General features: G+C 32.6%; 1 protein-coding gene and 1 pseudogene across 1 annotated transcript; one reads left to right on the top strand and one right to left on the bottom strand.

The window, feature by feature from the left end:
• Positions 1–11,596: 11,596 nt before the first annotated feature.
• Positions 11,597–13,745, bottom strand: LOC120177824 (annotated as a pseudogene).
• Positions 13,746–17,495: 3,750 nt separating this feature from the next.
• On the top strand, positions 17,496–25,686 carry LOC120177712 (ubiquitin carboxyl-terminal hydrolase 20-like). Its single transcript, XM_039183760.1, has 10 exons — positions 17,496–17,989; positions 18,079–18,202; positions 18,282–18,392; positions 18,638–18,810; positions 19,092–19,430; positions 19,667–19,789; positions 20,092–20,617; positions 20,724–20,861; positions 25,159–25,294; positions 25,536–25,686. The coding sequence occupies exons 1-10, from the start codon at positions 17,504–17,506 to the stop codon at positions 25,684–25,686; spliced, it is 2,307 nt and encodes a 768-aa protein (XP_039039691.1). The 5' UTR covers positions 17,496–17,503.
• The last annotated feature ends 2,131 nt before the right edge of the window (positions 25,687–27,817 follow it).

Here is a 27,817-nt window from a genome sequence, read left to right as displayed (position 1 = left end):
TGAAGGAGATCATTATCCCTTTACTAGTTGGCTCACCTTTGAATGCATAAACAACATGGCTGAGTATGAAGTATGTATTCTGGGAATCCGAACTGTAATTGAGTGCAAGATTAAAATCCTAGAGGTTTTTGGTGATTCTGCTCTATTTATTTACCAAGTTCGCGAAGAATAGATGACTCGAGATTCCAAATTGGTAGAATATGAGAATTTAGTGGTGGATTTGATGAAATAATTTGAAGAGGTTACTTTTACCTATCTCTCACGCGAAGAAAATCAGATGGTCGATGACTTAGCCACATTGGATTCCATGTTCAAAGCCAATGATCATGCTCGAATGATGCCCATTCGAATTAGTATAAGAGAAATATCATCTCATTGTTGTAATATTGAGGAGGAAGAAGATGATGGTCTCCCATGGTATTATGACATTCTCCAGTATATGAAGTATAGAGCTTACCCTGCCAAAGCAACTGAAATTAATAAACGAACTTTAAGAATATTAGCTCTAGGGTACGTCCTCGATGGAAATATCATGTATAAAAATGAAGAGATCAAGTGCTCTTGAGATGTGTGGACAAGGTTGAGGCCAAGAAAATACTTGAAGAAGTCCATGAAGGGATTTGTGGAATACATGTTAATGGCTTCGCATTGGTTAAACAAATAATGAGGTTTGGGTATTATTGGTCAACAATGGAAGGATATTGCATCAGCTTTGCTGGAAAATGTCATAAATGTCAGATCCATGGTAACCAAATACAAGTTCTTCCTTATCGCTCCATGTAATGATCGCACCTTGGCCGTTTTCAATGTGGGGCATCGATATCATTTGGGAAATTTCACCGAAGGCTTCAAATGGGCATCGTTTTATCCTAGTGACCATTGATTACTTCACGCTGCCTAATACGCTAATATCACAAAAGGATTAGTTTACAGATTACTAAAAAAGGAAATCATTTGTAGATATGGAACACCAAAAATAATCATTTCAAATAATGCATTGAATATGAATAATAACTTAATAAAGGAAGTATGCACGAAGTTCAAGATCGAACATCACAACTTGGCTCCTTATCGCCCAAAAATGAATGGACCAGTGGAGGCGGCCAATAAAAATATAAAAAATATCATCACAAAAACAACTCAAACATATAGAGAATGGCACAAGAAATTACCTTTCGCTCTACTTGCTTATCGTACATCCGTTCGCACATCGACTGGGGCAACACCGTTCTCTCTAGTATATGGGATAGAAGCAGTTTTACCTATTGAAGTATAAATTCATTCTCTGAGAGTATTAATGGAGCTGAAACTAAATGAGGCTGATTGGATTCAGAATAGGTTTGATCAATTAAATTTAATTGAAGAGAAAAGGCTAAGAACTATCTGTCATGGCCAGATGTATCAAAATATGATGATACGAGCCTATGATAATAAGGTCAGACCTTGAGAATTTCACAAATGAGATCTAGTGCTAAAAAAGATCTTCCCTATGAGAAAAGACTTTCAATGAAAGTGGATGACAAATTAGGAAGATCTCTATGTTGTAAAAAAGGCCTTCTCAGGAGGAGATTTGGTTTTGAATTAAATGGATGGAAAAGAAATACCTAATATTGTAAATTCTGATTCAATCAAGCAATATTACACCTAAAAAATATGAAATAAAAGGGGGGTTCAAGATGAAAACTCGAAATGGGCATCTTAAAACCAAAGGAGATTTCGAGTTGAAAATCCACAATGGATGACTCGAATATTGAAGACTGGAAATGGCGGATTCCCTCGAAAGCCTAACAGTTAAGGGAGAGGCTCTAATACTCAGACATCCTAAGTACGATCTTAATCTTTTAGATACATGTTAACTTTCAGAAAAGACTTGTGGTGAGAAAATGGAAGTACTCAGCACTTGATATCACATGTACCCATCCGTTATTGTTTCTATAGTATTAGCCTTTTTCTTTCTAAAGAAACACTTGTCCCAAAAGATTGTACTTCTTTTTACTACTCTTTAATGAAACCAGTTAAATATGATTCATTGTCCCTTTACATAAACATCTAAACACTTATCAATAATAGTATCAATTATTATGCCTTACTCTGAAAAGTTTATAGTGGGGATTTCAAAACAGGTGTTCACCAGGAAGCACAGGCAAAAAAAATCTCCCTGAATAACTGAGCAGATTGTTGAAAGGAGTTTTTCCAAATCAAAGAAATCGGTCTTAGCCTAACTCAACCTTCACAAACAAAGAGATCAAAGAAATCCTAATTAGGAACTGCACCAACTGAATTTCCATTCAAATCAAATTTTCTCAAAGAGAAAATTAACTTTTGGTCAAAAAGTCAACTAGGCAAGCTAACTCGTTTCTATGACTAGATCAAGGAAACCAAGTCGAGCAATATTTGAAAATAGGTTAGGAAGGTGGAAATAGTCAAAGCCCAGGCAATGGCAACACAAATCTCACATGTCACGATCAAGATTTATCCACCAGAGTCAGATGAAGTTCCAAATGCCAGGATCGGGCTGCACATAGTTACATTGGACATTCATATATCATATCAAATTGCATTTAGATCATCTTTAGGGAATATTGAAGATAAGAAATCATAGCATGTAACCTTTTTGAATATGATCTTAAAGATTTACCTCGTCATTGAGATAACAAATCAATCATTGGCAACTATACCTAGATCTCCTCAATGAGAATGAGCAATGTTATCATTAGATTTGACACCAAGAAACGTTTAGCTCTCCTCAACATGAAGGAGAAATGTCATTTTCAAAGTCAAACTATCTTCAGACAATTAGACTTCCTCAGCAAGAATGAACAATGTTCTCTTCAGATTTACCATTTTTCAAGAACGACTAGTTTTCCTCATCAAGAATGAACCATGTCAAATTGAACCGTCAAAGTACGACCAAATGTCCTCAACGTGAAGGAACAAGGTCATTTTTAATTTTCCCGAGATAAGGAACTATTAAGATATGACTAAGACATCCTTAGTGTGAAGGAACAAAGTCATGTTCAGCTTTTTCATCCTCAGACGTTGAATTCAATCTCCAAAATGCGTTGGTTTCCATGGCAGGACAAAATTATTGTCTTTTTTTCTTTGTGCCATTCTCGTAATACGATAATGGAAAAAGAGGGGCGGTAGTAGACATTGAATTTTATCTAGACTATTTTCATTCATTTTTATTTCCTTTTTACTGTTATTTTATTTCATTATTGTTATTATAGTTAAGCAAGTTATAGTTAATTTCACCATCATTATCAATCAAAATTAGATAGATGTTTTGTTACAATGAATATAGTATGGTGTGTATTATAATTATTAACAATTAAGGGTTATAATTATTATATGTGCATACATATGTATTTATTTTAAGTTTCAGTTTGGCTAAATTTTAAATGCATAATTAATACATTAATAAAATACCCTTTTATTATTTTACAGATCAAATATACAAGTTGAAGCAACTTGTTCGCATTGGGCCCAGAAAGAAGCCCACTCGTGAGCCCAAACCCGACTACGGTTTTCACCCTTGGCATCTGGCTCCGCTCACCATCACCCGTTGGATTTGTGGCAGATCCAATGGCCTACATACGTCAACAACTAGGGTTATGGTAAGCCCTTCAGCCCCCTCATCCATAGCCGCACGATCTGGACCATCTAATGGTCTAGATCAATGATGTAAATTAGGGTTTCCCTTAACATTATGTGTCATCGTCGGTAGAGCTCAACACGCAAGCCTATCACATACCACCTAAGTCGGTCAATCTAAACCAACTCCATACCTCGTGCTTGTCATCTATCATTGCTAAGTCGGTCAATCTAAACCAACTCCATACCTCGTGCTTGTCATCTATCATTGTCAAGATAGAGGACAAGCCTCGCTCCCTCTGTTACAACAGGGAGATGGCTCCCCCACCGTTTGGGTACCTGCAACAAGTGTGTCTCGTGCACGCAAAAGAAATAAAAAATTGAAAAGAGGATTAGAATCATATAAATCAAGAAGAAAAACCAAAATATAAAACTTACCTTTTTCTTTAATCCGAGACCGCCCTACTTCATCGGAGGCAAGGAAACACACCACCGAAGGTAAAAAGTTTTAATTTTCCTTTAAAGTTAGGATTTAGGTCTTAGTGGTTTTGATTAGAGGGGTTAGTTATTGTTTTGGACATTCGAAAGGTCGGGTTTTCAGGGGATAAGGAAGAAGAGAGTGAGAAAAGAGGAGTGAGGAGGATTTTTCACTCCCAATGGCCACCGATTTTCGATGACCGAGGAGTTTCAGCTTTCTTCCTTAACAGAGGACATAAGAGAAAAGGGGAGAGGGTTGAGAGCTTTTGCTCTCTCACTCCCCCTTAGAAAGAAGAAAAAGAGTCGAATGAGGGATGAGGTTGATTTTTTGCCTTGTTTAGGGCATATATGTGATGTATGAAGTGACGCAGTTTGGAAAGGGGGTCAGGGAGCATTTTAGCACTTAGGTTAATAGCTCATTGAATCCTTCCAAGTTTGTAACTTTGCAATTTGATCATTAAATATAATTTTTGTATGTTTCGTTCTAAGTTTTGAACTTCGTTATGTTTATGTTTTAGTCGTTATATGTTTGCTATTTATTTTTGGATAAACACTTATTGTGATTGCTAATTCCTAGTTTAATGCATTTTAGTCCATGATTGCTTTTGATATGTGCAATGGTGTTGAACCATGTTTTATAATGTTTTGATATAACAATTTAAGGAAAATGTTTTTGGACTTGATTTAATTTGTTCAAAGTTTCAAAAGTTTTCAAAAATAATCCAAAGTCCATTAAACTAGAATTTGAGCACAAAATTGTTTTTCTAGGTATGTAGTATTGATATTGTTCTTACAGTATCGATACTTCATGAACATTACCGATATTGTTCATATGGTACCGATACCAAAGGTAAGAGAAGTATTGATAATCTCAATGTAGTATCGATACTACCAGTTGTTTTCCAAATTGCTCAAATTCCAGAATGCAAAATAGGTACCAATACTCAAAAGGGTACCAATACTACTTTTCACATTGGTATCGATACCATGAAGCATAGTATCGATATTGGTCAAGCCCAACGACTAGTAACGGCTAGTTTATCTAAATATTACAAAGGTAGTACCGATACTCATTAAAATATTATCAATACTCCTTGTCTTGGCCATTTTTATCTTGTAGAAAATTAATCCTCAACAGTTCCAAAACATCCCCAATGGGGAACTTTAATATGAGTTTGAAAAATTCAATTTCGCAATGAAAATAGGGAGTATTAATATTTTCCAAAATGTTTGTTTTTCATTAAATGTTTTTAAGGGGGAGTTTTGCCAAAAACAAATTTTCAAATGTTTTATTATATCAAAAAGGGGGAGATTGTTTAACCATGTTTTATAATGTTTTGATATAACAATTTAAGGAAAAATGTTTTTTGACTTAATTGAATTTGTTCAAAGTTTCCAAAAATAATTCAAAGTCCATTAAACTAGAATTTGAGCACAAAACTATTTTTCAGGGTATGTAGTATCAATACTATTCTTACTGTATCGATACTTTATGAACAATATCGATATTGTTCACGTGTTACCGATACCAAAGGCAAAAGAAGTATCGATACTATCAATGTAGTATCGATACTACCAGTTGTTTTCCAAATTGCTCAAATTCCAGAATGCAAAATAGGTACCGATACTCAAAGGGGTACCAATACTATTTTACACAATGGTATCGATACCATGAAGCATATTATCGATATTGGTCAAGGCCAACGACTAGTAACGACTAGTTTATTTAAATATTACAAAGTTAGTACTGACACTCATTAAAGGAGTATCGATACTCCTTATCATGAGTAATTTTATTTTGCAGAAAATTAATCCCCAACAGCTCCAAAACATCCCCCAACAACTAGAAAATGACACAAACTCATTCCAACATATAAAAACAAGTTGAGGACACTTGAAGAAGGGTTAGAACACCTATCCAAGCAATCAAACACAAGAGAAGAAGTTTTCATTCTTATTTTCCTCTCTCTTGTAAATATTACTGTTTTGAGCTCACTGCAAATCTTTTTAATTGTTTTCTTGTGAGATTAAATCTTTGTAAACACCTTCCTTAGAGAGGTTTTTCTTGTTTACATTATTTATCCTTTGTAAAGGGGATTGGTTCTAGCTTAGCTTGTGAAAAGCTAGGGAGTTGTAAAGGTTATCTCTTGATCCTATAAAAAGAAAGAACAAATTAGTGAATTTGTTAGAAAATCCTAAGTGAGGAGCTTCAGTAGTGGATGTAGACTTGGTTGAGAACTCAAACCACTATAAATTCTTGTGCAAATTGTCTATCTATTTTCACTTCTTACTCTCTAAACTCAAAAAAGCCAATTCACCCCCTCTTGGAAAATTATTCGGTTGTTCAATTGAGCTTCATCGAATATCCCAACAAATGGTTTAATCTCTGATTTTAGCTGACAATTTATGTTTTAGTTCATTTTAATACTTTTATGCTCCCTTTTGTATAAATGCATGTTTCATTCATGATTTAAGTCCTTTATTTTTAGTAGTCATTTAAGTCACTCCTTTTGTTTTTGAATATGAAATTTCATGTTTTTCCATATAATTAGATTTTATTATTTTGTCTTTTTTGTAATTTAGTCTTTCTTTGTTTATTTTATTTTAATTCTTGCTATTATTTTTAAAATAATTTAATTAATTATTTAATTTAATTTTGTACCTTTCATTTTTATAATGTGAATAATACTAAATGTTTTATTATTATTGTACACATTAGAATATGTCATATTATATATATATATATTTAATACTTTTTAACCTTGTATGTATATATGCTATTCTTCTTTATGTTTTATTCTATCTTATTTATTTTGTTTTGATTTATGGATGATTCTTTTATCAGCCTTTTGTTTACCTTTTATATTTGATTCTAATACTTTCAGTAGTTTACTTTAGCGTTTTTGAGAACATTACTAGTAGAATGGGTACGAAAAGCACTACTTTATGGAAGTGATGTGATTCAAAGTAACATTCGAACAAAATATGAACTCAAAATAAATTGAGTATATTTTATGAAAAGTAATATTAATTATTTTTTCTTTAATTCTAACATAAACATTTGCAATATATGTTTCTCTAAATAATAAATTATTTTATATAATTACTAGTATTAAATTTTTATTCGAATAATGATTTTTGATAAATTGAGGGTGGAATATTCTTTTATAGAAAAGAAATAGATGGGATAGCCTTTCCGTTGGAGGATGTGCGGATCCTAAGATTTCTTTCAAAATAAAAGGATTTTCCCTGATAACTATAATTACCATTTTTCACCCAACCCAATCAAGGCCCAATCCAAACAGCACCCCGACTCAAAACCCAAACCAGACCTGAACCGGCCCCAAGCTAAGACCCGTTTCCACCAGTCGGCGACCACCAACGCCTTCACCAATCCGAAGCCCTGCCATGTTAGAAATGTAGATCAACACACAAGCAAGCTAAAGTACAAACCAACACTCAAACAACTTCTTGTAATCATTTCGTAACAAAAATCATTCTGAAAAAAATTGTAAAATTGATGTTATAAAACCCCAAACCTTTGATGTAAACATCTTGGTTTTTCTGGTCTAAAAACTCAGTATTTTTTTTTGAAGAAATAAACAACAGCCATTTACAGGTTATTTGATTCTCTTTTTTTCAGTTTGATTTTTTCCTATCCTTAGTTTTGAAAATAAAAAAAAGAAAAAGAAAAAGAGAGTTACCTCCGGCCGGGGCCTTCGTCTGCGGTGGGGACCACCGTTTACGGATCCGAACAGTCAGGAGGGAGAGGATCCTTCGGTGAGTTGCATATCTCAAATTCGGTTTGATCCAAGGGCGGATGGCAGAGATTCGGGCGGTGGAAGTCGAGAGGCTCTCGGCCATTTTCACGGTGTTGGAGGTTGTTTCGTGCAAAGCCGAGCCTAGATCTAGGACGAGGAGCCCAAGACAAGTCTCTCGATAAAATTTGGTGGCTAATGGCAGCCGGCGACGGCGCGGCGGCCGACGACGGGCCGGTTTTCTAGAGAGAAGGGAGAGCCCCTCTCTAACCTTTTTTAAAAAAAAGAAAAAAGTTGTTATTTATAAAACAAATTTTGGGGAAATCATGCAGAGGTCCCTTGATTTTTCGCGTGTTTTTACAAAATGGTCACGTGCATGACCTATTTCATAATTTTTCCTTTTCCTTGTGTGCTTGTTAATTTTTAGTATAATTAAGGTTTATTTCCCCTACTTTATGCGTGTTTTTGCAAGTTAGTCACTTGTAGGGACTTTTTTTATTTACCCTTTTAATGCTTGTTTATATATTTTTAGGAAAAATTGCATTTAGGTCCTCTGAATTTTGCCGTGTTTTTATATTTTAGTTTGTATGTGTGTGTTGTTTATTTATTATGATTTTGACATCCTATTGCATTTTATTTTAATTTGATCATCATTTCAGGTTTTGGTTTATTACCAATTAGTCGTTGTTTTTTGTATTTATTTCATTTTAGTCATTAATCAGTTCTATTTTCTTTATGTATTCATGATTTTATTCTATATTTTCAATTTATGCATTGTGGTCCTTTTGCTTTATGCTTTAATTTTGGCTTTGTATTTTTAATTTATTACAAATTAATCCATATTTGGCTTTGTATTTTTAATTTATTACAAATTAATCCATATATACTTTGCTTTTTTATTATTTATTTTTACCTGTTTATTGTTTATTTTAAATTTGTTATTTTAGTTTTATTTAGTTATTTTTTTATAATTTGTTCTTAGATTGGATGTGTAATTCAAATATGATCTAGAAATTAGAATTTCACATTAGCTTTATTTATGGAGCAATTCGAGTCGAGTTTTCACATAAGATGTCCGATTATTCGAATCGATTGCTCGACCCTTTTAAAATTTATTAATAACTAATATTTTCTAAAAAAATACTTTAGGCCTAGTTACTTTTTAATAGGTTAATTTAGATAATATTTAGAATTTTGGTTATTAATTAGTTCGCAACTTTAGAAATTATTGATTTAAGTCCTTAAACTTTTAAGTCTTTTAGAACTCAATATTTTAGATCTTGACCTTTTTAGTCCTCGTACTTCGGTTAGAGCTTTAATATTGACATAATTAAATAGGTTAAATAGAGCATCCACTTTTAGCTAGATTTCAATACAGTCCTCTTAATTTAGGGAATAATCCGAGTCAGCCCTCGCGTAAATGCTCAAGGGACCACCTCGGTTATTTAATTCAATAATTTATTAAAAATCATATAGGGTTAATATAATAGTCTACATCTTTAGGTTTATGCCTCTAGGTCCTTTAATTTCATAATTTGACACCTTAAGCTAGAAGAAGCCTTTAATTTAGCTTAACTTAATTAGGATTAATAAAAATTTGTTTGATTACATTTTATTTTTAACTCTAAGGCAATGTTCACTTATTAGGGAATTAATAATACATCTCCCGCAAGTATGCTCAAGGGGTGACTACTCGTGATTCTCGAAATAGGTCGACATCATTTTCAAAATCACATCATATTTTATGAAATTAAGGCAATGTCGGTTATTAGGCACAATAATTGATCCCCGCATTTATGCTTCGGAGCGAATGTTATCAGTCTCAATAAACGGATATCATTTTCAACTTTGCATCCATAATGATTTTAATTAAATAAAGATCGAACTCAAAATTTTCGATTTTAAACATAAGGTAATCAACTAGGTACCAATTTTTGGGCGCTTGTGGAGGTGCTAATCCTTCCTCATGTGTAACTGGCTCCCGAACCTGATTTTTGGATTTTCTCAGACCTTAAAACTTGGTATTTTGAAAAAAATAAAATGTTCACCTTAAATGATTGGTGGCGACTCCTCACATTTCGAAAAATCTTTTCAAATAGAAACTCCCGAGTCGGTATCGATATTTCCCCACCAGGGTGAAAAACGGTGTCGTCAAAAACTAATTTGGAGTTTTTTAAAAAACTCCAACAAATGGATCATGTTCTAATTTTATATTCAAATTCATAATTCTACTTCTACGACAACGTATAAGCGACTAGGTACTAATTTTGAGCGTTATGATGGTAAGTTTTTCTTTTCCACGCGTAACTGGCTCTCGAACTTTATAAATTGAGTTTTTGGTAAATGTGGACCGACTTTTGTCTTTTAAATGATTTTTTTAGATTGTTTTAAAATGCGTTTTTAGGTAGTCGACTTACCTAACTTAATGGTCGATGACCACTCCAAAGCAAACTAAATAATTTCAAATGATAAGTGGTAAATGAAATTTCTCTAAAAGCATAAAAAACTTTTAATAAAAAAAGGACATTACGACAAACTTTTAATAACAGTAATCTGAACGATTCGCGGCTTCCTTTCAAGCTGGTTTTCGACTCTAGCATTTAACAATGATGAAAAGAGTTTGGTTTGGTTGCGGTGCTCTGCATATTTGATTGAAGGAACATGGCAAGTAACCATTTTTTCTCAATCTTCGTTTTGGGTTCTTTGGGTTCTAAGATTCTTTCACTTCTCATTGAGAGAGACAGTAGGGAGTAAAATTTCGAGTAAAGTTGTCAGGTTATTTGGGTTCTCATATTCTTTTACTTTGTTTTGGGTTCATTGAAAGAGACAAGCTTGATATGAAGAGAAATCCAGCATTAAGCGTGTGTAGGGGAAAACCAAACTAGCAAGTATACTTGTAAATGAACTCAACGTTCAGTGAACTGTTCATGAACCGTACGGCGGGAAGTTCGTTTATGTTCTTTTATTTATTAAATGAACGAACATGAACAAGATTTTGTGTTCGTTTAATTAAATGAACAAACGAACTTTTATTATTAATGAACGAACATGAACAAGATTTTGTGTTCGTTTAATTAAATGAACAAACACGAACAAAGGGTTCGTTCGTTCATTTACGTTCGTGAACGTTCGATTATATGTTCGTTTATGTTCATTTATGTTCATTCATTTATGTTCGAACAGAGGGCAAGTTGAATATGTTACGAAGATTATTGAAGCTGTTTGGATTTCAAGAAACTTGTTTTGTTGAATAAATTAACTTTAAGACTTTATTATGTTCATATAGCTTATTTATAATTTATGTATGTTTTTTTTCGTATTTGAACAAATTAACTCTAAAGTTGCAGGTTAAATTAAAGGATTTTAAGTTATTATTCTTGTTGTTTACTTTTTTTACATTCATTTGTTGTGTTCAAATAAGTTTATTTTTTTGTGTTTGTGTTGTTCGTTTATGTTAATTTATTATATTCGTTTATATTTGTTCATTTGTGTTCGTTTATATTTGTTTATGTTCGTTTATCATTTAAATGAACGAACATGAAAAACTATATTCCTTAATAAACAAACATGAACAAAAAAAATTTGTTCGTTTATGTTCGTATTCGTTTATTTATTAAATGAACGAACATGAACAAACATCCGTTCGTGTGTATTCGATTTGTTTACGGGCCTACTAACAACACGTTTTTTTTATTTTTTTCGCTAAATACAAATTTAAGTATCTATTAAATAAGCTTTGTTTCATTATTTAACTAAATTCTCTGAAATTCTCTTAAGGAAATGTTAGAGGGACAGGAAGTGTAGCATACAATACGCTGTTCTGCTGCCCAAGTTTGCAAACCAAATTCAAAAAGTGACGTCTCAAATCTACTTTACTGATTCTTAGATCCATTGCTATATCCGGGGGGGGGCAGTTCGGAATCCATCAGCATGTAAAGTGAGAACCAAGACATAACTAATCAGAAGATCGATTTTGTCACTGGCCAGTATTTTTGAGCCTGGATCTGTAAACATGTTAAGAAATCTGTGGCGTATGATGCTCGGGATATTATGGTTCTTGGCTGAAGCCTGTCCCATGGAAAACTGATCCCTGAACTTCAAAAGATGGGTAATATATGAAAACACGCAAGACAGTTTCCACCTCTGTGTGTCATCCTGCAGTTAAGGCATCAGAAGAATATACCATCAGCCATCAAGAGCAACGAACTCCTATGTGTATGTTTCGACAAGTATAGATTCCCTTAAAAAGAACAATGAAAACTTTCAGGCTGGCAAATCATAAAAGTTTTTCTCCCATAGTCTTACCTGAGTGGCTTCCAATTTTCGAATTCTATTGCAAACAAAATGTGGATAAGAATTGCTAGCAACTTCTTCCCCCACTTGCAAAAGATTATGAATATCCTTAAGAAAATCCCAGTCTCCCTAGAGAATAATCTTGTCTAGTGGGTAAGCTTCAGGGGGCGTAGTCACAGAAACGTCATGCGGGGAGATATTACGAGCAATACCGGCGGTGGTGTCTGCCAAAGCTTCCTTGTCAAAGGCTACTTCTCCGATCTTCTTCTCTAGTTCTTTTTGGGATGCAGGATCAGCTTCTTTCTTCAAATCAATAAAATCCTTCCTCTGCATTATAGAAGATTTAAAAGTTACACAAAGTTGATAAACATTTTAATTGTACTAAATAAATAAATTTTTGCCATACTGGTATTGTATAATAAAATATCACAATAAGGTCCTCCATGGATGACATAACAAACGCAACCAGAAAAATCATCAGATATGAAACGAAAGTCACAAAGCAATATAAAAAAATTTTGATTTTTATTTTTGAAATTAAAGAAATAGAAAAGGAAATTAAAAATAAAAAAATGGAGGACTTTGAACATTGAGTTATGGCCGATAAGAGCTGCTCTAACTGTCCACTTGCTAAAAGGCATTTGGAGAACTTCTGGAATGTATTCTCGTATAGTCCTACTGATAGAAAACATTGACTGTTGTTTCATAGGGCTTGATGGACTGAGACTCCTGCTTTTACTGCTCTAAGATGACATTCGGATATTAACCGTAAGTTCAATGCATGCCATCCTTGGACTAGGTGTTAGCGAGAAGGCTAAATTGCGTGTTACAATTAACTTTGAGTACTTTCTAATTTTTATTCTATAACTACAGATGTAAAGAAGTGGAAGTTCAAATAGTAATGTGTATTTAACCCTATAAATTAACCAAAAGTACAAACGTCAATTGCATTATCGCTTGAGCAGAGAAAGATCAGAAGAGCCAATAAAAAATACATGAATCTGTAACTACAGGCAACACCCCAATTCCAATGAAAGAGCTTAGAGGCAAGAAAGTGACAAACCTTCTTTCTATCCTTCTTTGTTCCATAAAGTGCAGTAAGTTCTCCCAGCTTGTCGAGCATGTCCTTTTTATCGGTAGTAAGTTCACTCTTTGCAGAAGCTGAAGCATCTTCATTAGCATTTTCCGAGGTTCTAACTCTTGGTTCCATCCTAAATATCTACAATTAAATCGAACAAGCCAACATATTAACTAAAACCACAAGAAACCACTCATTCAATAGCAACATTAACAAGATTTCCCTTCCTTCCCCACACCACTTTTCCCCATTCAACAATTAAAGAATTGATAAACAAATTAGCTACAAGCTAGCTCACCACAATGACCTCCATTATATAACTAAAAGTTCAATAGTTCGTAAATCAATTCAAGTTTCTATCTCCAATCATCATCACATAAAAACAAAACAGAAAGGGCAAGAACATGAAGCAATAACAATAGGAATAATCTGTTTTACTTCAATTCACAGAAAATGTTACCTTATTAGTAGCAATAGGAATAATTTTGACCAGGCTTCCTTATCAAGAACGCCAAGTGAATACCTGCAAACTTGAGCAGCAGCAGGGCAAGTAAAGGTGAAATATTGTTTGTCTGCTCTTGATAAAGTTGGATTTTTACTTGCAAATTCTCATGTTTTGTTCCAGGGCTATGTTTAACTGGTTCAATTGGCTCGTGGATATCCTCCTCTCTGCTCCTCTTCTTTGACTTCTTTGTTCTTGATTTTGAGACTGATTGTTCATGTTCCTTCATGGTGATCGCCTAGTAAGTAAACACCTCCTTTGAATGCTCACTGCGAGAGGAGAAGAGAAGATTTCGGCTTCGGAGAGAAAATAAACCATCGGACAAACATGGAGTACGTGGTCTTAGGGTTTATAATGGTTGGAATAATTTGGGTTCGGACAAGGGAACAAAAAAAGCCTTCGGGTCCAAAGTGTTATTTAGTAGGGGTGAGCGTTCGAGTAGTTAAAATTTTTTGAATTATTTGATTACTCGTATTTTATAATTCGAATTTAATTTGAAATTTTTTATCTAAGTTTAAGAAATTCGAGTTAAATTATTCGAGTTTCTATACTAATTTTATTATAATTATTTATAGTATTATGACAATGATTTGTTTCAATTTTCTAATTTTATCTAACAATAATATATATATATATATATTATTCTTTCATATTATAATGTTATTTAATATATTAAATAAAATATAAAATTATGAAAGATATTCATAATATTATATTTTAAAAAAAGTATTTTGAGGGTAAAATATTGATGAGAGTATAAATGAGTCAAGGAATTGATGTGAAGAAAGAATTTGTAAACAATTGTAGTCAAAAGACCAAAGTGAGTAAAATGCAAAGTTAAGGGACTAAATAAAAAAGAGTGCATCTTTAGTAAAAAAAAATAACAATTGAAGTTACATAGGTATTCTATTGTAGTATATGAGCATGTGGTTTAAATTTGGTAAAAAAAACTTAAAATAAATGACAAATTGAATGAATAAGGAGATTATGAAAAATACAAGGATTAAATGGAAAAATAAAAAATTATTATCAAAAAGAGGAATTGAATGTGCACATGTATTCTATTATGATTTAGGAGCATATGGCTCAAATTTGGTAAAAAATGATTTAAAATAAATGACGAATTGAAGAAATAAGGAAATTATGAAAAAATGAATGACTAAATTGAAAAATAAAAAATTGTTATCAAAAAGAGGAATTGGAAGTACATATGTATTCTACTATGGTTAAGGAGCATGTGACTCAAATTTAGTAAAAACAGACTTAAAATAAATGATGAATTGAAGAAATAAGAAGATTATGAAAAATAGAAAGACTAAATTGAAAAATAAAAAAGTATTATCAAAAAGAGAAATTGAAAGTAAACATGTATTCTACTATGGTTTAGGAGCATGTGGTTAAAATTTGGTAAACAATGGACTTAAAATGAAGGAGGAATTGAAGAAATAATGAAATCGGGGACTAAATCATAAAACTGTCAAAAATACTTAGTCAAATTTTCGGTTTTTTGAGTAACACGAAATTTCAAAATTTCAAATCGACTAGAACTCGAAAACTGAATTTATAATTCGAGTTGACTCGAATAACTCGAAATTGAAAGAAAATCGATTTTTCGAGTCGAGATGAGTTTTGCTTACTCCTATTTTTTAGAGGGTAAATTACGCTAATGATTTTTAATTATTTATAAATATCTTTTTTTCCTATTATGTTATAAAAATTACAAAATAATAAGTTGATGTCTGATTTTCTTTTTTTTTATTGCCCTCCCGGTTCTAATGCTTCGCCTTGACTAATTCTGACCGACCCACGTCGCACAACTGGCTTTGATGGGTGAGTCTCCGAGCATAAATTTTCTGCATATACAACGGCTCGAACTTAGACTGTGCTTAAGTAATATCAAGTTGCTTACCACTTGAATCAACCCTGTTGGTGATGTCTGATTTTCTTTATCATTTGTCTTTAGATGACTAATAGTAGAAGATAAACATCATCCCTCTTAAATTTGATATAAATATAAATTTATAATTAGTCTCAATGATAAAGAGTGGCATATTCTTCTAGTTAATCTAAGTAATATTATATATAAAATATATGTGAATTTTATCAAAAGTTAAAACATTACAAAGAGTACAGCGAGAAAGTTTACATATCCACTTCGTTAGTATTAAAATTTTAGACATCAAGTTGAAAATTTCTGAATTTACTAAACGATAATAACATTAAAAGATGATGATTGAAAATATGTTAATCGATAATAAAATAGTAGTAGAAAATAACGGTGTATTTATTAGGAGGGGGAAAATAGTGTTAGTTATTAAATTTTGTCATAGGTTCCATGGATTGATCGATAAGTGTTTGAAACGATGGCTCATCATAAGGCACTATGGCAGTCGAATGTCTGTCTCTCTTCAACTTGATCGATAAGTGTTTGAAACAATGGCTCATCATAAGGCACTATAGCAGTCGAATGTCTTTCTTCAACTTGATCACTTAGACAATGATTTTTTTTTTATGGTCGAGGTTTCTAGTAGTGAGAGATGTGTGAGAATTTTAACACGAGCGTCAATGGGTCATGGAAGATCATTTACTTCTATCTAATAGTAAAACTATCAAAACATAAATTTTCTACCAATAATTATCACTCGTATCAGGTAATGATGTAGGTACAAATTTCGAGTTTACCTTATTGTTATTACATAAATAGTTTGTTTAGAACCATAACAAGGTTATTAGAATCGTCATAAAAATTGATTATATTATTAAGACGAGTCAACGAGGAAAATTTATGAAATTGGTGGTGGTATTAGATTTATTGAAGCCCTCGTTGGTTCATCTTAGGATTAGTTATATTTCTAAATAGGACAAATAAGAGAATATCACATCTTTACCAACAAAAACTTAAAGAGAACTATACTTTTTTAATGGAACCTCTAAAAATTCTTTAGAGACGTCATGTTAACTCCAAAGTTATCATATGATGGATTACCATTCGAAGTTCACACTATATTGCTTTTTATATAACTTTTGAAACCAGATTTGATGTCTGATAGCTTAGCCGTATCTACACAGCTCATCAGCCTACTAGCAGGCATGATGACTCCAGATTAACACCAACTATCTTACGGTCAGAGTATTTATATCCAAGAGAAGTAAAAAGAAGAGACATTTCTTTTTCTTTTTCTAACTATCAATATTTGTTATTTCCTTCTCTCCTAAAAAACGATAGACTAAAAGATGTTCTCTTATCGACTACAACACTTCGTACAAATCAAATGGAGTAAATAGTCAACGATTGACGAGATCAATTTGTTTCCATTAATGATTAAAAAATAATAAAAATGTCATTTCAACATCATCATTATTTAATAATGAATAACTAGAATGGAATCAAAATACAATGTTAGATATGATTTTTAAAAAAGATAATAGTTGAGTGATCAAAATAGAAATTAAGTAATAAGTGGGTGACTAAATAAGTAGTTTACCCTAAAACGTTTAAAAGGAGAGTAGTCCAAGGGAAAGAAAAGGGGTTTGACCAAAAATCAAAAGTCAAACTTTTGATGCACCTTCTACAGTAATCAATCTGGCGGAGAAAGCCAAATAAATGGCGGCTTAGTTTTCCCTCCCGTTTCAAAATGGCTGTACAAGGAATCCCATTTTCTCAATTCTTCTCCTCTTAATCATTCCTTCAAGTTTTATCTTAATAATTCCAACAAGATCAGGGATTCCATTCGGACATTCATTAAAATTCTCAATCTGCTCCCGTCAAAGCCCTCAGCAAGCTTAGATTACCATATTTCAATGGAAACCCAAGCGTATGCTACTAAAACCCAAAGCTCAGATGATCCCTCTCCTTCAAAACCTCTCCTTCCTGGAGAAGGTCTTGATGGGATCCCACAGGCCGATTCTTTATCTGGGTCTTCATCTGTTTCTCCAATGGCGGTTGATTCTACTGATCTTGACACCCTGTTGGGTCGTTTCCTCGACGAAGAAGCTGTAACGACTCCTTTTTTTCCCGAGGCCGCCGAATCGGCTGACGGCGTGTTTTCATTTATTTATCAGGCCCCTTCGTGTTCCTCTACTGAATTCGAACCGTCTCAGCTTCTAGCTTTGGTCCCTTACAAATCTAAGAAACCCGTGAACTGTCAAAAAAAGAAAGAGGACCCTTGGGAATGTCCTAGCAGTATTAGCCTAGAAAATGAACATTCTGCATGGACGCCATGGCGTCCAACTCCCTGGGCTCCTCCTAAAGAAGCTTTTAGAATTGAAAATGAACCAACCGGGGTGGTTAGTTATTTCATTTAATGTTTGTAGAGTTTATTTGTATGAACGACTGGTAATTGGATAATTCGAATTTTGGGTATTGGATTTTGTAGGGTGCAGGGCTGGAAAATTTGGGGAACACTTGTTTTATCAATGCCATTTTGCAATGTGTTACTCATACTGTTCCTTTTGTTTTGGGTCTTCGATCTTTGAACGTTCATAAGAAGCTTTGTGATGGTAAGATTCTTTGCTCTAACCTTTTTATTGTTTCTCCCTTTGGGATTTCTAACCATTTAGTTTTGTTGGGACTTTTCAGGTGATATTAATAGCTTTAGTTTACTTCGCGCTATCCATGATCACATTGAGCATTCGTTGAGTTCGTCTGGAGGAGTTGTTTCACCTTACAAAATTATTGAAAATTTGAACTGTATCCTTTGTTTTCTATTTATTATTAGCTTGTTTAATGTAGATAGGTTATTAATTGTTGTTTTAGATGTTGATAAACTGATATGTTCTGCTCCAGCATTGCTTTCTTTAGAGCATTCAACACTACTTTGTTAGGCTTTTTTTTTTTCTTTGGAAAGGTTCACTAGAAGTACAGAGAAGTGACTTGCAAGTCTTAAGAAAAAGAGAGTTCTTTCTTAATTTTGATTATTGACACATTAAATCCAGGTATCTCACCTAGTTTCGAAAGTAATCAACAGGAAGATGCTCATGAGTTCTTTCAGGGCTTGTTAAATAAGCTTGAATTCTGTTGCTCGGACTTAAAGCTGCTGTATGATTGTTTGTCTTCTACAGATTTTTGCCTAGTAAAGAAGGTTTTTGGTGGTCGACTAGTTAGCAGAGTAAGGCCAATGTAATTTGGTGTCTGATTGTTTTACTGTAATTTGTTTTCCAGAAAACATTTTACTCATTTTCCAGTAGTTGATTGGCGGAAAATAGATTGGTCAATGTAATTCATTTTACTGGTCAACAGGATTTCCTTTTCATTTTCTGGAAAATGAACCTATTTTCCATGAAATAAATGGACCCTTGACCTTGATTAGCCCTTTCTAAAGAAGTGTTCTCTTTTACCCTATAGGGTCAGAAATCCTGTCTTTTATTGACTATACTTTGATGGTTTCAGCTACGCTGTTGCAATTGTGGACACATTTCTTGCAGTTATGAACCTTTTAATGATTTGAGTTTGGAGATTGAAGATGCTGACACCCTTCCAAGTGCCTTAGAGTCTTTCACCAAGGTGGAAAAGATAGATGATCCAGTTGCAAAGTTTAATTGTGAGAATTGTAAGCACAAGGTGTCGATAGAAAAACAGCTCATGTTGGATCAGGCTCCTTTAGTTGCAACATTTCACTTGAAGAGATTTAAGACTAAAGGAGCCTATGTTGAGAAGATTGAAAAACATGTTGTTTTCCCATTAGGATTGGATTTGCAGCCTTACACTGGTGTCAATGAGACGAGTAATGTGAGTAGAGCATTATTTTACCATCACTTGTAATATCTTTTAACATATCCAATAGTAATACTTGAATGTTTAAATATTCTTTGGGGTGGTTTAGGCAAGAGAAAAACTGATGTTTGATTAGCTGAACTACTTGCATTTATAGAAAATTGATGTTTTATTAGCTGTACTACTAGCTTTTATTTGCTTATATGGTACAAATCTGCTAAAGTTTTACGATTATGCTACTTTCGTGATAGGAGGAACTGAAGTATCAACTCTATGCAGTTGTGAAGCATTCTGGATTCAGACCTAATTCTGGGCATTATCTTTGCTACATTCGGTCCTCTCCGGATACGTGGCATAATTTCAATGATTCAAGAGTAAGAGCTCACAAATTTGTTTTGGATAAAACTTACATTTCAATTTTTTAAAGTATAAATGTCACGTGTATTAATCAAGTATAAAATTACTATGACCGAAACGTTTTAAAATTTTGCTTGTCCTTCAAGCACTTTGAATGTAGTAAGTTCATTGATTATAAAATTTCCCCTTTTATGTGTCGAATTTAAACACCATTATTAGGTTATAGTTTTGAGGAATTTCAAATTCTCTATGTGACTACATACCAGCGTTTCGATGGACCTGGAATGAATGGTGAGTAATTGTAGATTATTTTTTTCAGGTTATTTGTGTTGAAGAAGAAGAAGTGCTTTCTCAGGAAGCTTACATTTTGTTCTATGCTAGGGAGGGTATACCTTGGTTTTCAACTTCAATAGAAGTCCAAAATCCCGGTGCAGACCGTGGTATTTCCGATCCTTCACCAACGTCTGTCCTTGATAACATAGTATGTGCCTCCAATGTCCTGGTAGGAAATAATACTGATGGCAATGCCAATGAGTCTGGAACTCTTGAGCTTGATGAACCAAGTGTTACTTCCAAGGGGATTTCTGGACCGCTTGTCAGTGAACCAGAGTTTCATGCAGCAAAGTCTGTTGATTTCAGAGATGATAGTCTGATTAATGAAGCCTCTTTACCACCAGGGTCAAGTAATTGTCCTGATAACTTTGATAAATCTATATCTACTGTGTCTAGTCTTGGGGAAAACAATAGCAATCGAGGCAGTATTGACAAAGCTACAAGTGATAGCAGTTTCCCTTGGATGCCATTCAGATCACAATGTCCAGATAAGTGTCAGACAGATGCTTCAGGTAAAGTAATCGGTTCATTTTAAGTCACCTAATATGCTTTCCTTCGATAACATGACAATGAGACAGTTGACTTTTTCAGTATGTGCTCTGCGTTCTCATTTCAAAGAGAAGCGGATTATTAAGCAAAGAACCATCAACAGGTCTTTGATGCATCAAAGAAGAACCGAAGCAAGGAGATGTGCCAAAAGGATGCAAGGCCGACTAGGCATGAAATTTATGGCTCCTCTGGCTTCACAACCTGCAGGTAAAATGAAGAAAAGAACATGATCATCTCCTTGCAAAAGCCTCACCCTTCGTCCTAGCGATGAACAATCTCTGTGCCTTTTTGCTTGATCATCTCAAAGGAAAAACACCTGGCGTACATGAAGTCGATCATATCTTTTTGCACCCTTCCGTATGTTGGGGGAAAAAGTTTTAGGTTTTGGGATAAATGATGGCTAAAATACCAACTGGTTTATTTTTTACTTCTTGCAAGGAAGATGTTAAGTTTGTTGAGGAAGCAAATATGAATAGCTTTTATATGGTATAAAGTTTTCTAGTAAGAAGTTTAAATAGTGTTTTTTTAATAATAAAGAAAATAGCAGATTAGCAGTAACTGTTTCAAATCAGCTCTATGTGGGTAAGGTTATTCAATCTCCACCGCCTTTGGTGGTGGAGACCAAGTGATAGGCTGCTTACATTCCAAAGAATGCTGCAGCACCATGGAATTAACGCCAGCTCGTCCATGCAAAGCTTCGTGTACCATGCGGCTGCGTTGTTGAAGAATACTCTCAAAAGGTAGTGGTTTGATCAAAATTTGATTGTAATTTATATTAATGAATCTTTAAATTAAGAAAAAGTAGAAAACTTAAAATATGAAGTATATCTTTCAATGTGGATTAAAAAGTTAAAATTCTAGTTTTAATAGATCCCTATTAAATACTTTCAATGTTGATTAAAAGTTAAAATTCTAGTTTTAATAGACCCATATTAAATATGTTTTTAATCAAGTAACTCTCTTCTAGAGAATAGGGTTAAAAAATATTTGAAAACTCTCTTATTTTTTTCTATTTTTTTTCCGAAAGAATTTTCCACATATGGGATCATTATACTTGTCGTCATTTTTTAATAAATTGATATTAGAACATTCACATAGTTTGTCTCAACCTTGATAATATCAACCTTAAACTATGAAATTTCATTGTCGAATCACAACATTATTGTTAGATTGTGGTTGGTGGAAGTATGAAATTTGTGAGAGCTATTTTGTTGTGATGAAATGACAAAAAAAAATGTCAAATTTTATGTTATGCAAAGTTCAACAGTTATAGGAGGTGAGACTGTTATTTTCTTCTTCATATTATATTATGACGTTACTATTAAACATGTCCTGATTGAATCAAGCAAAGAAAAAAAATTTGTATTAAACAAAACAACCGTGAGAATAACAAAATGTTGGAGCATAAAATAGTTCGATTTCGTAAGCATAAAATACTTAAACAAAAATAGAGTTTGATTTTGTGGGTTTTTTATTCTTTGGAACAACTCGATAAGTTTAATAGATCTTTTGTTTTTTGAGGACCAATGACCACGGATTGAACTTATCCAATTTCTATAGTGCGATGATTGATTGTTGACAGAATTTAAGAAGCATAAAATTTAGTTCTAGTAAGAAGTTTTAGTTCATCATAGAGTTTAATAATGCTAAGGGAAGAATGGTTTATTTACAGTATTCTACTACCAAGAATAGAGATAAAAGAAACTAGACCTCTACAAAGATTTAGTGAGATTAAAGTATTATGGGTGACTGAGAATAGAATTTTTCAACAGTGAACGAGATCATGTTATGTATAATATTACTTTAGGGATACAAATGTGAGTAAATTTGGTACTTATGGTGACATTATTGATGTGAGGAGTAAGTTATCTCGTACATCCAAGTTTTGACATGACTTAGATTCAATTGACAATCGTTGTTGAAGAATACTCTTTTAAGTTGTTTCATTGAAGATGTGGATAATATGTTTTCAAGGTGGAGAATTTGTTCTTTGACACGAAAAAATAATTTTTTTATTAAGTTAAAGTATTTCATCGAATTTGAGATTTTGTCTCAAGCTCCTTGTATGTTCAAAATTCTCGTGAAGGTGAAGATTGTTAGGTGGCGTTTGGTTCGCTGGAATCCTTTGGAATTAGGGGGAATTGGAATCCAATTCCATCAAGGGAGGGAAAGTAAATTTCATCCATAACATGATGGAATTGAAATCCTTTGGAGGAGGAAATGTGAAATTTGACCATACTACCATCATCAATCTTTTGGTATTCGAGTCGGATTTTTTTAAAATATTTCGGGATTGTATTGGATTTTTTATAAAAATTTTGGGGTCGGGTCGGGTTTTTTAAAAAAAATCAGGATCGGGGTCGGATTTTTTAAAAAAAAATTCGGGTTTGAGTCGGATTTTTTTAAGTGTGATATTCGGGTTTGGTTCGGGTTTAGGGTGAAAAATACCCGACCCGACCCGACCGGAAAAAATATATAATTTTACCTTATATATTTAGGAATAATTACAATAATAACCCTCTATATATAATTTTTTTCAATTAAGTCACTTTTTTATTGAATAAAAATAATTTTTTTATTATTTTGGGTCGGGTCTCGGGTGGAGGTTCCCTTGTTCTTGGGTCGGGTCGGGTGGACAAAAAACCCGACCCATGGTCATCCCTAATTGGATGATTTTAACTTATGATGTTTATTAGTATGATTTTTATAATTTATTGAAATGAATAATCAATCAATAAAATGAAAATTTAATATTTTTAAAATTTTTATAATATATTGATACATGTAAGTTATAAAACAAACTAAAATTAAGCAAAAAAAAAAAAAAGAAGAAGGGCAATTCTGTTATTTTCATTACTGAAATCAAATTCATCTAACATGTCTGCTAACCAAACAGAATATGGAATTGGATTCCAATTCAATTTCCTTCCAACCAAACATATTTCAGATTCAGATTCCAATTCCTTTAGATTCCAATTCCTTCACAGATTCTAATTCCCTCAGAAACATTCCAACGAACCAAACGCCACCTTGGACTGAATTTGATTTAACTTACATTAGTCAAAATTTAAATTAAGAGAAAATTGAAGATAGTATAAAACCTAATTGAAAGTTTGAAAAAACATATATACTTTTAATGTTAATTAAAATTAGAAATTCTAATAAACCCCTATTAAATAAGTTTTATTTATTATGAAGTAATTATCTTTATAAATCGATGTAAGAGATTAGAGCTAGAAAATTGGTGAAATTGTTTTTGATTCTACCCATAATTTTTCCTAAAGATTTTTCACTAAAATACTGGTGTTTATTTTATTGTACAATCACTATACTTACTATGAACTTTTAACAATAATAATCAATGTAATTAAGGGTAAACCACACAAATGATCATTAATATTTGAGTAAATGTTTTTCCTCATTGAAGTTTTAAAAGTAACAAATTGGTCACTAACATTATCGATTTATAATAAATCGGTCACTCGCCGTTAACAGTCGTTAGTGCAATAACAAAATGCTGACATGGCGTGTTAAACCATTAGACATTATTAAAATATGATTTTATCATTTCTTAGTCATCATGTTAATGTCCACTTCATACAACCATCAATTTTTTAACGAAAAAGGATGGGTTTGAAACATATGAATAGTTGAGTGACCCTTTTGTAACTTCTAATAGTTGGAGGACTAAAAAATAAAATTCTATAACCGGAGGACTATTTAGTAACTTTTAATAGTCAGAGACTAAACAAAGCAACACTTCATAGTCAGGGGACCATTTATATATTTTACCTTAAAAATAAGAATTCATTTAGACTTTTAGTCTAAAAAAATACTTATTTGAACGAGTCATGCTCGTTTTTGGCTTTTTATCATATTCTTAGTGATTTTAATTCGATGCTTGCATTGAAAACTCAGTAGGATATTTCATTGATTTGTGGTGTTCTCAGTAGAATTTGATGAACTCTAGAGACTGGAATCCATTTCTCCATGCTCCAAAATATCATGTAGAAGGCAACCTTGTTATTGTCAAATGTTGTTCTATGTTGAAACAATGAAACTCCTCGGCTCTATCAATGGTTTTTATTCTTTCATTGCAGACAATGGATGGGAAAATCATCAGTTCTTTCATTGCAGACAAGGAACGAACACATAATTTAATGTTAGAGGGGACAAATTTATAAAATTTTAGAGAGAAATGAGGTAATAAAATTTTAGGAATAGAAACAAATTATCAATAAAAAATACATAAAAAAATTTAAAATTTAAGAAAATTTGAAATTTCATGAGATTATTCCCGCCTACCCCTCCGTCTATCCCTGAAATCGCTATATATGGAAAACAAGGGCCTTCCCATAAATCCCTTTCCCTTTGGGTCATTGAAACAAAAACATGGCTCACTTTTTCAGATTTAGATGTAAACATAAATATTGTGAGTCGCTGCCGAGGCTTAGTAGGGGAAAGAAGAAAGAATCAAAACTGGGAAATGATCTTACTTCCCCAGGCTCCGTAAACGTTCCTAAACATGCTGTCATAGTTATGGATGGCCTCAAGGAGTTTACAACCGAGCTGCTCGAGTGGGTGCTTGAAAACATCACTGCCTCCGGTCACATCGTCACCCTGTTGGGTTTCATGCCTTGGTTGAATATCCCTTGTAAGCAATTTTCTTCACTACTTAAAATACCCACCATTGGCATATACATCAAGTTAGATTGTATCTGTAAATTGAATATCAAGTAGCTTGTTTTGGCTAGTTAATAACTTAAATCAAATCTATTCAATTTGAATATTAATCTAACTTTGATTAAGTCGAATCGTAATTTGTCTTGTTTCATTTACGATCTTAGTTATAACGTGTACAAGTTGTTGTGAATGTTACAGTGTCTTCCATGACCAGGCAAGATGTATGGATGCTGGAGTTAGATCAATTGTCTCTAACAGGAGAGAGAAGCGAGTTGAGGAATGGTGCCAAATATCTAAAGCTCCAAGCAATGCTGAACCTTTGCAAAAGACATGGGGTATTGACTCTTAACCCTTTGGTTTCGGTTGACGTCATAAATTCAAAAATATTTTTGGAATTTGACACACATATATTAATAATATAAAATTTTTACAAGACGTAGGTATAAATAAAATTTTAAGAGGAACACAATTAATAAAATAAATAAATATTTAAAGAAAATTTAGATTTTATGGTCGGTATGTGACACTCTTATATAAGGGTGGATCCTCCACCGACTCTGGTTTTAGTTTAACGGTTTACATTTAACGTTTTATTCAACAGGTTACGTTACAAAAGGAAATTGTAATGGGTTATCCTTTACCATTGCTTGTTGTTGAGAGGATCATTAGCCACGGAGCATCTTGGGTTGTTTTTGACAAGTGAGTTTTAATACACAACAAAACGTCTGTTTTGTTTCTTTCTAGTTACGTTCTTGTCTTCTCGGAGGTCGTAATTATGCTCATATATAATATACGAAATGCAGTGACCAATATTTGAGAAAGAACAAGGCATACTTTGCTAAAAAATTACCATGCAATATGGTAATGATGAGTGAGGAAGGGGACATGGATATGATCAAAGGGCGTCCGATGATCGATGCTGGAGAGAACACTCCGACTGAATCTCCGGCCTGGTTGATGCTAACTCCATCGGAGATCTGTTCCGAACCATTGAAACCAATCATTGAGGACCAAGAGCTCCACAAATACGATGATGATGATTAGTTTTTTTGTTTTTGCTCTTCATGCTTTGCAGACCCTAAAAAAAACTACTGAAATTAGACCCCACGTATAGGATATCTCCGTAATCCGTATAGGATGTAAACGTAACAAAGCGATATGTATGTATATTGGCTATGCCTTTGCTTTTTTGACAAACCATAGTTGTACGTTTCCTTTTCTCTTTCAACAATTTCCAGTAATAAAGCTCGTTGTTCCATTATCAAATATTCATTAGGTCATTTTTAATGGTTTATATCACAAATAAGTAGTTAAAGTATATCCTCTTTTTCATTTAAGTACATAAAGTATTTTTTAGTCAAAATAAGTACTTAAAGTTATCTTTTTGGTCAAAATAGGTACCTAAACTATTCAAACATTTTCATCTATGTTCTAAAAAAGTTGACATGTGGTATTATTTAAAGAATAATTTAGGTACTTAGATTAAAAAAATTTGAATACTCTAGGTACCTATTTTGAACAAAAAAAATACTTTAGATGCCTATTTTAACCAAAAAGATAAGTTTAGGCACTTATTTTGACCAAAAATACTTTAGGTATTTAAATGAAAAAGATAGTATACTCTAGGTACTTATTTGTTAGATAAGCCTAGGTACTTATTTGTTATATAAGTCTTTTTTAATAGTCTTAGATAATTACAATGTAGTATCATGTCATAACGATTTTTTTAATTGGTGATTAGTCGTGTATTTGTTGGAATTTGAAAAATGTGATAAAAAGATAAGAGTCGTCATCGACCTTTGGATTAAGTAGGTCGAATACCAAAAAAAGTCTTTTTAAAGATATTTTAATGTAAATATTTTAAAAGACAAAATTGATTTGCATAACCAGAAATTTGGGTTCGGGAGTCGATTACCCGTGGGAAAAAAATTAGCACTCCACAAGCGACAATGCCCAAAATCGATACCTATTTTATTATACATTGTCCCTAATATTTTAAAATTAAAAATTCGAATATAAATTTGATTTATGATTCTTTTATTCCCAAGCAAAAATATTCAATCCTATTAATGAGAGTTCGAACACACATTATTTCACTACTTCCAACCGATGAGAAAATAATCCCTTAAATTTTATTAAGGCGATTATTTTTTTATTTTCTAATTGAAATAAAGGAATATTGTCATTTCTTCTAAGGGTTCAAATTTAAAACATTTATCAAGGCCTAATTAATAAAAAATAAAAGTACAAGTTGTAGACACTCATTTTCGTCTATAATTTTATTTTATTTTATTTTATACATATATATATATATATATATATATATATATATATATATATATATATATATATATATATATATATATATATATATTATAGTTTGCAAACGGTTTTTGAAAATACATATATAATATATAGTTTTTAAAAACATTGTGAAAATGTATATAATATATAGTTTTTAAGACACTTTTGAAAACTAT

Source organism: Hibiscus syriacus, unplaced genomic scaffold, assembly GCF_006381635.1.
Source record: "Hibiscus syriacus cultivar Baekdansim isolate YM2019G1 unplaced genomic scaffold, ASM638163v2 tig00003454_pilon, whole genome shotgun sequence".
Lineage (NCBI taxonomy): Eukaryota > Viridiplantae > Streptophyta > Magnoliopsida > Malvales > Malvaceae > Hibiscus > Hibiscus syriacus.
The sequence above is the reverse complement of the archived record's forward strand: the minus strand, read 5'-3'. Positions and strand labels throughout refer to the sequence as shown.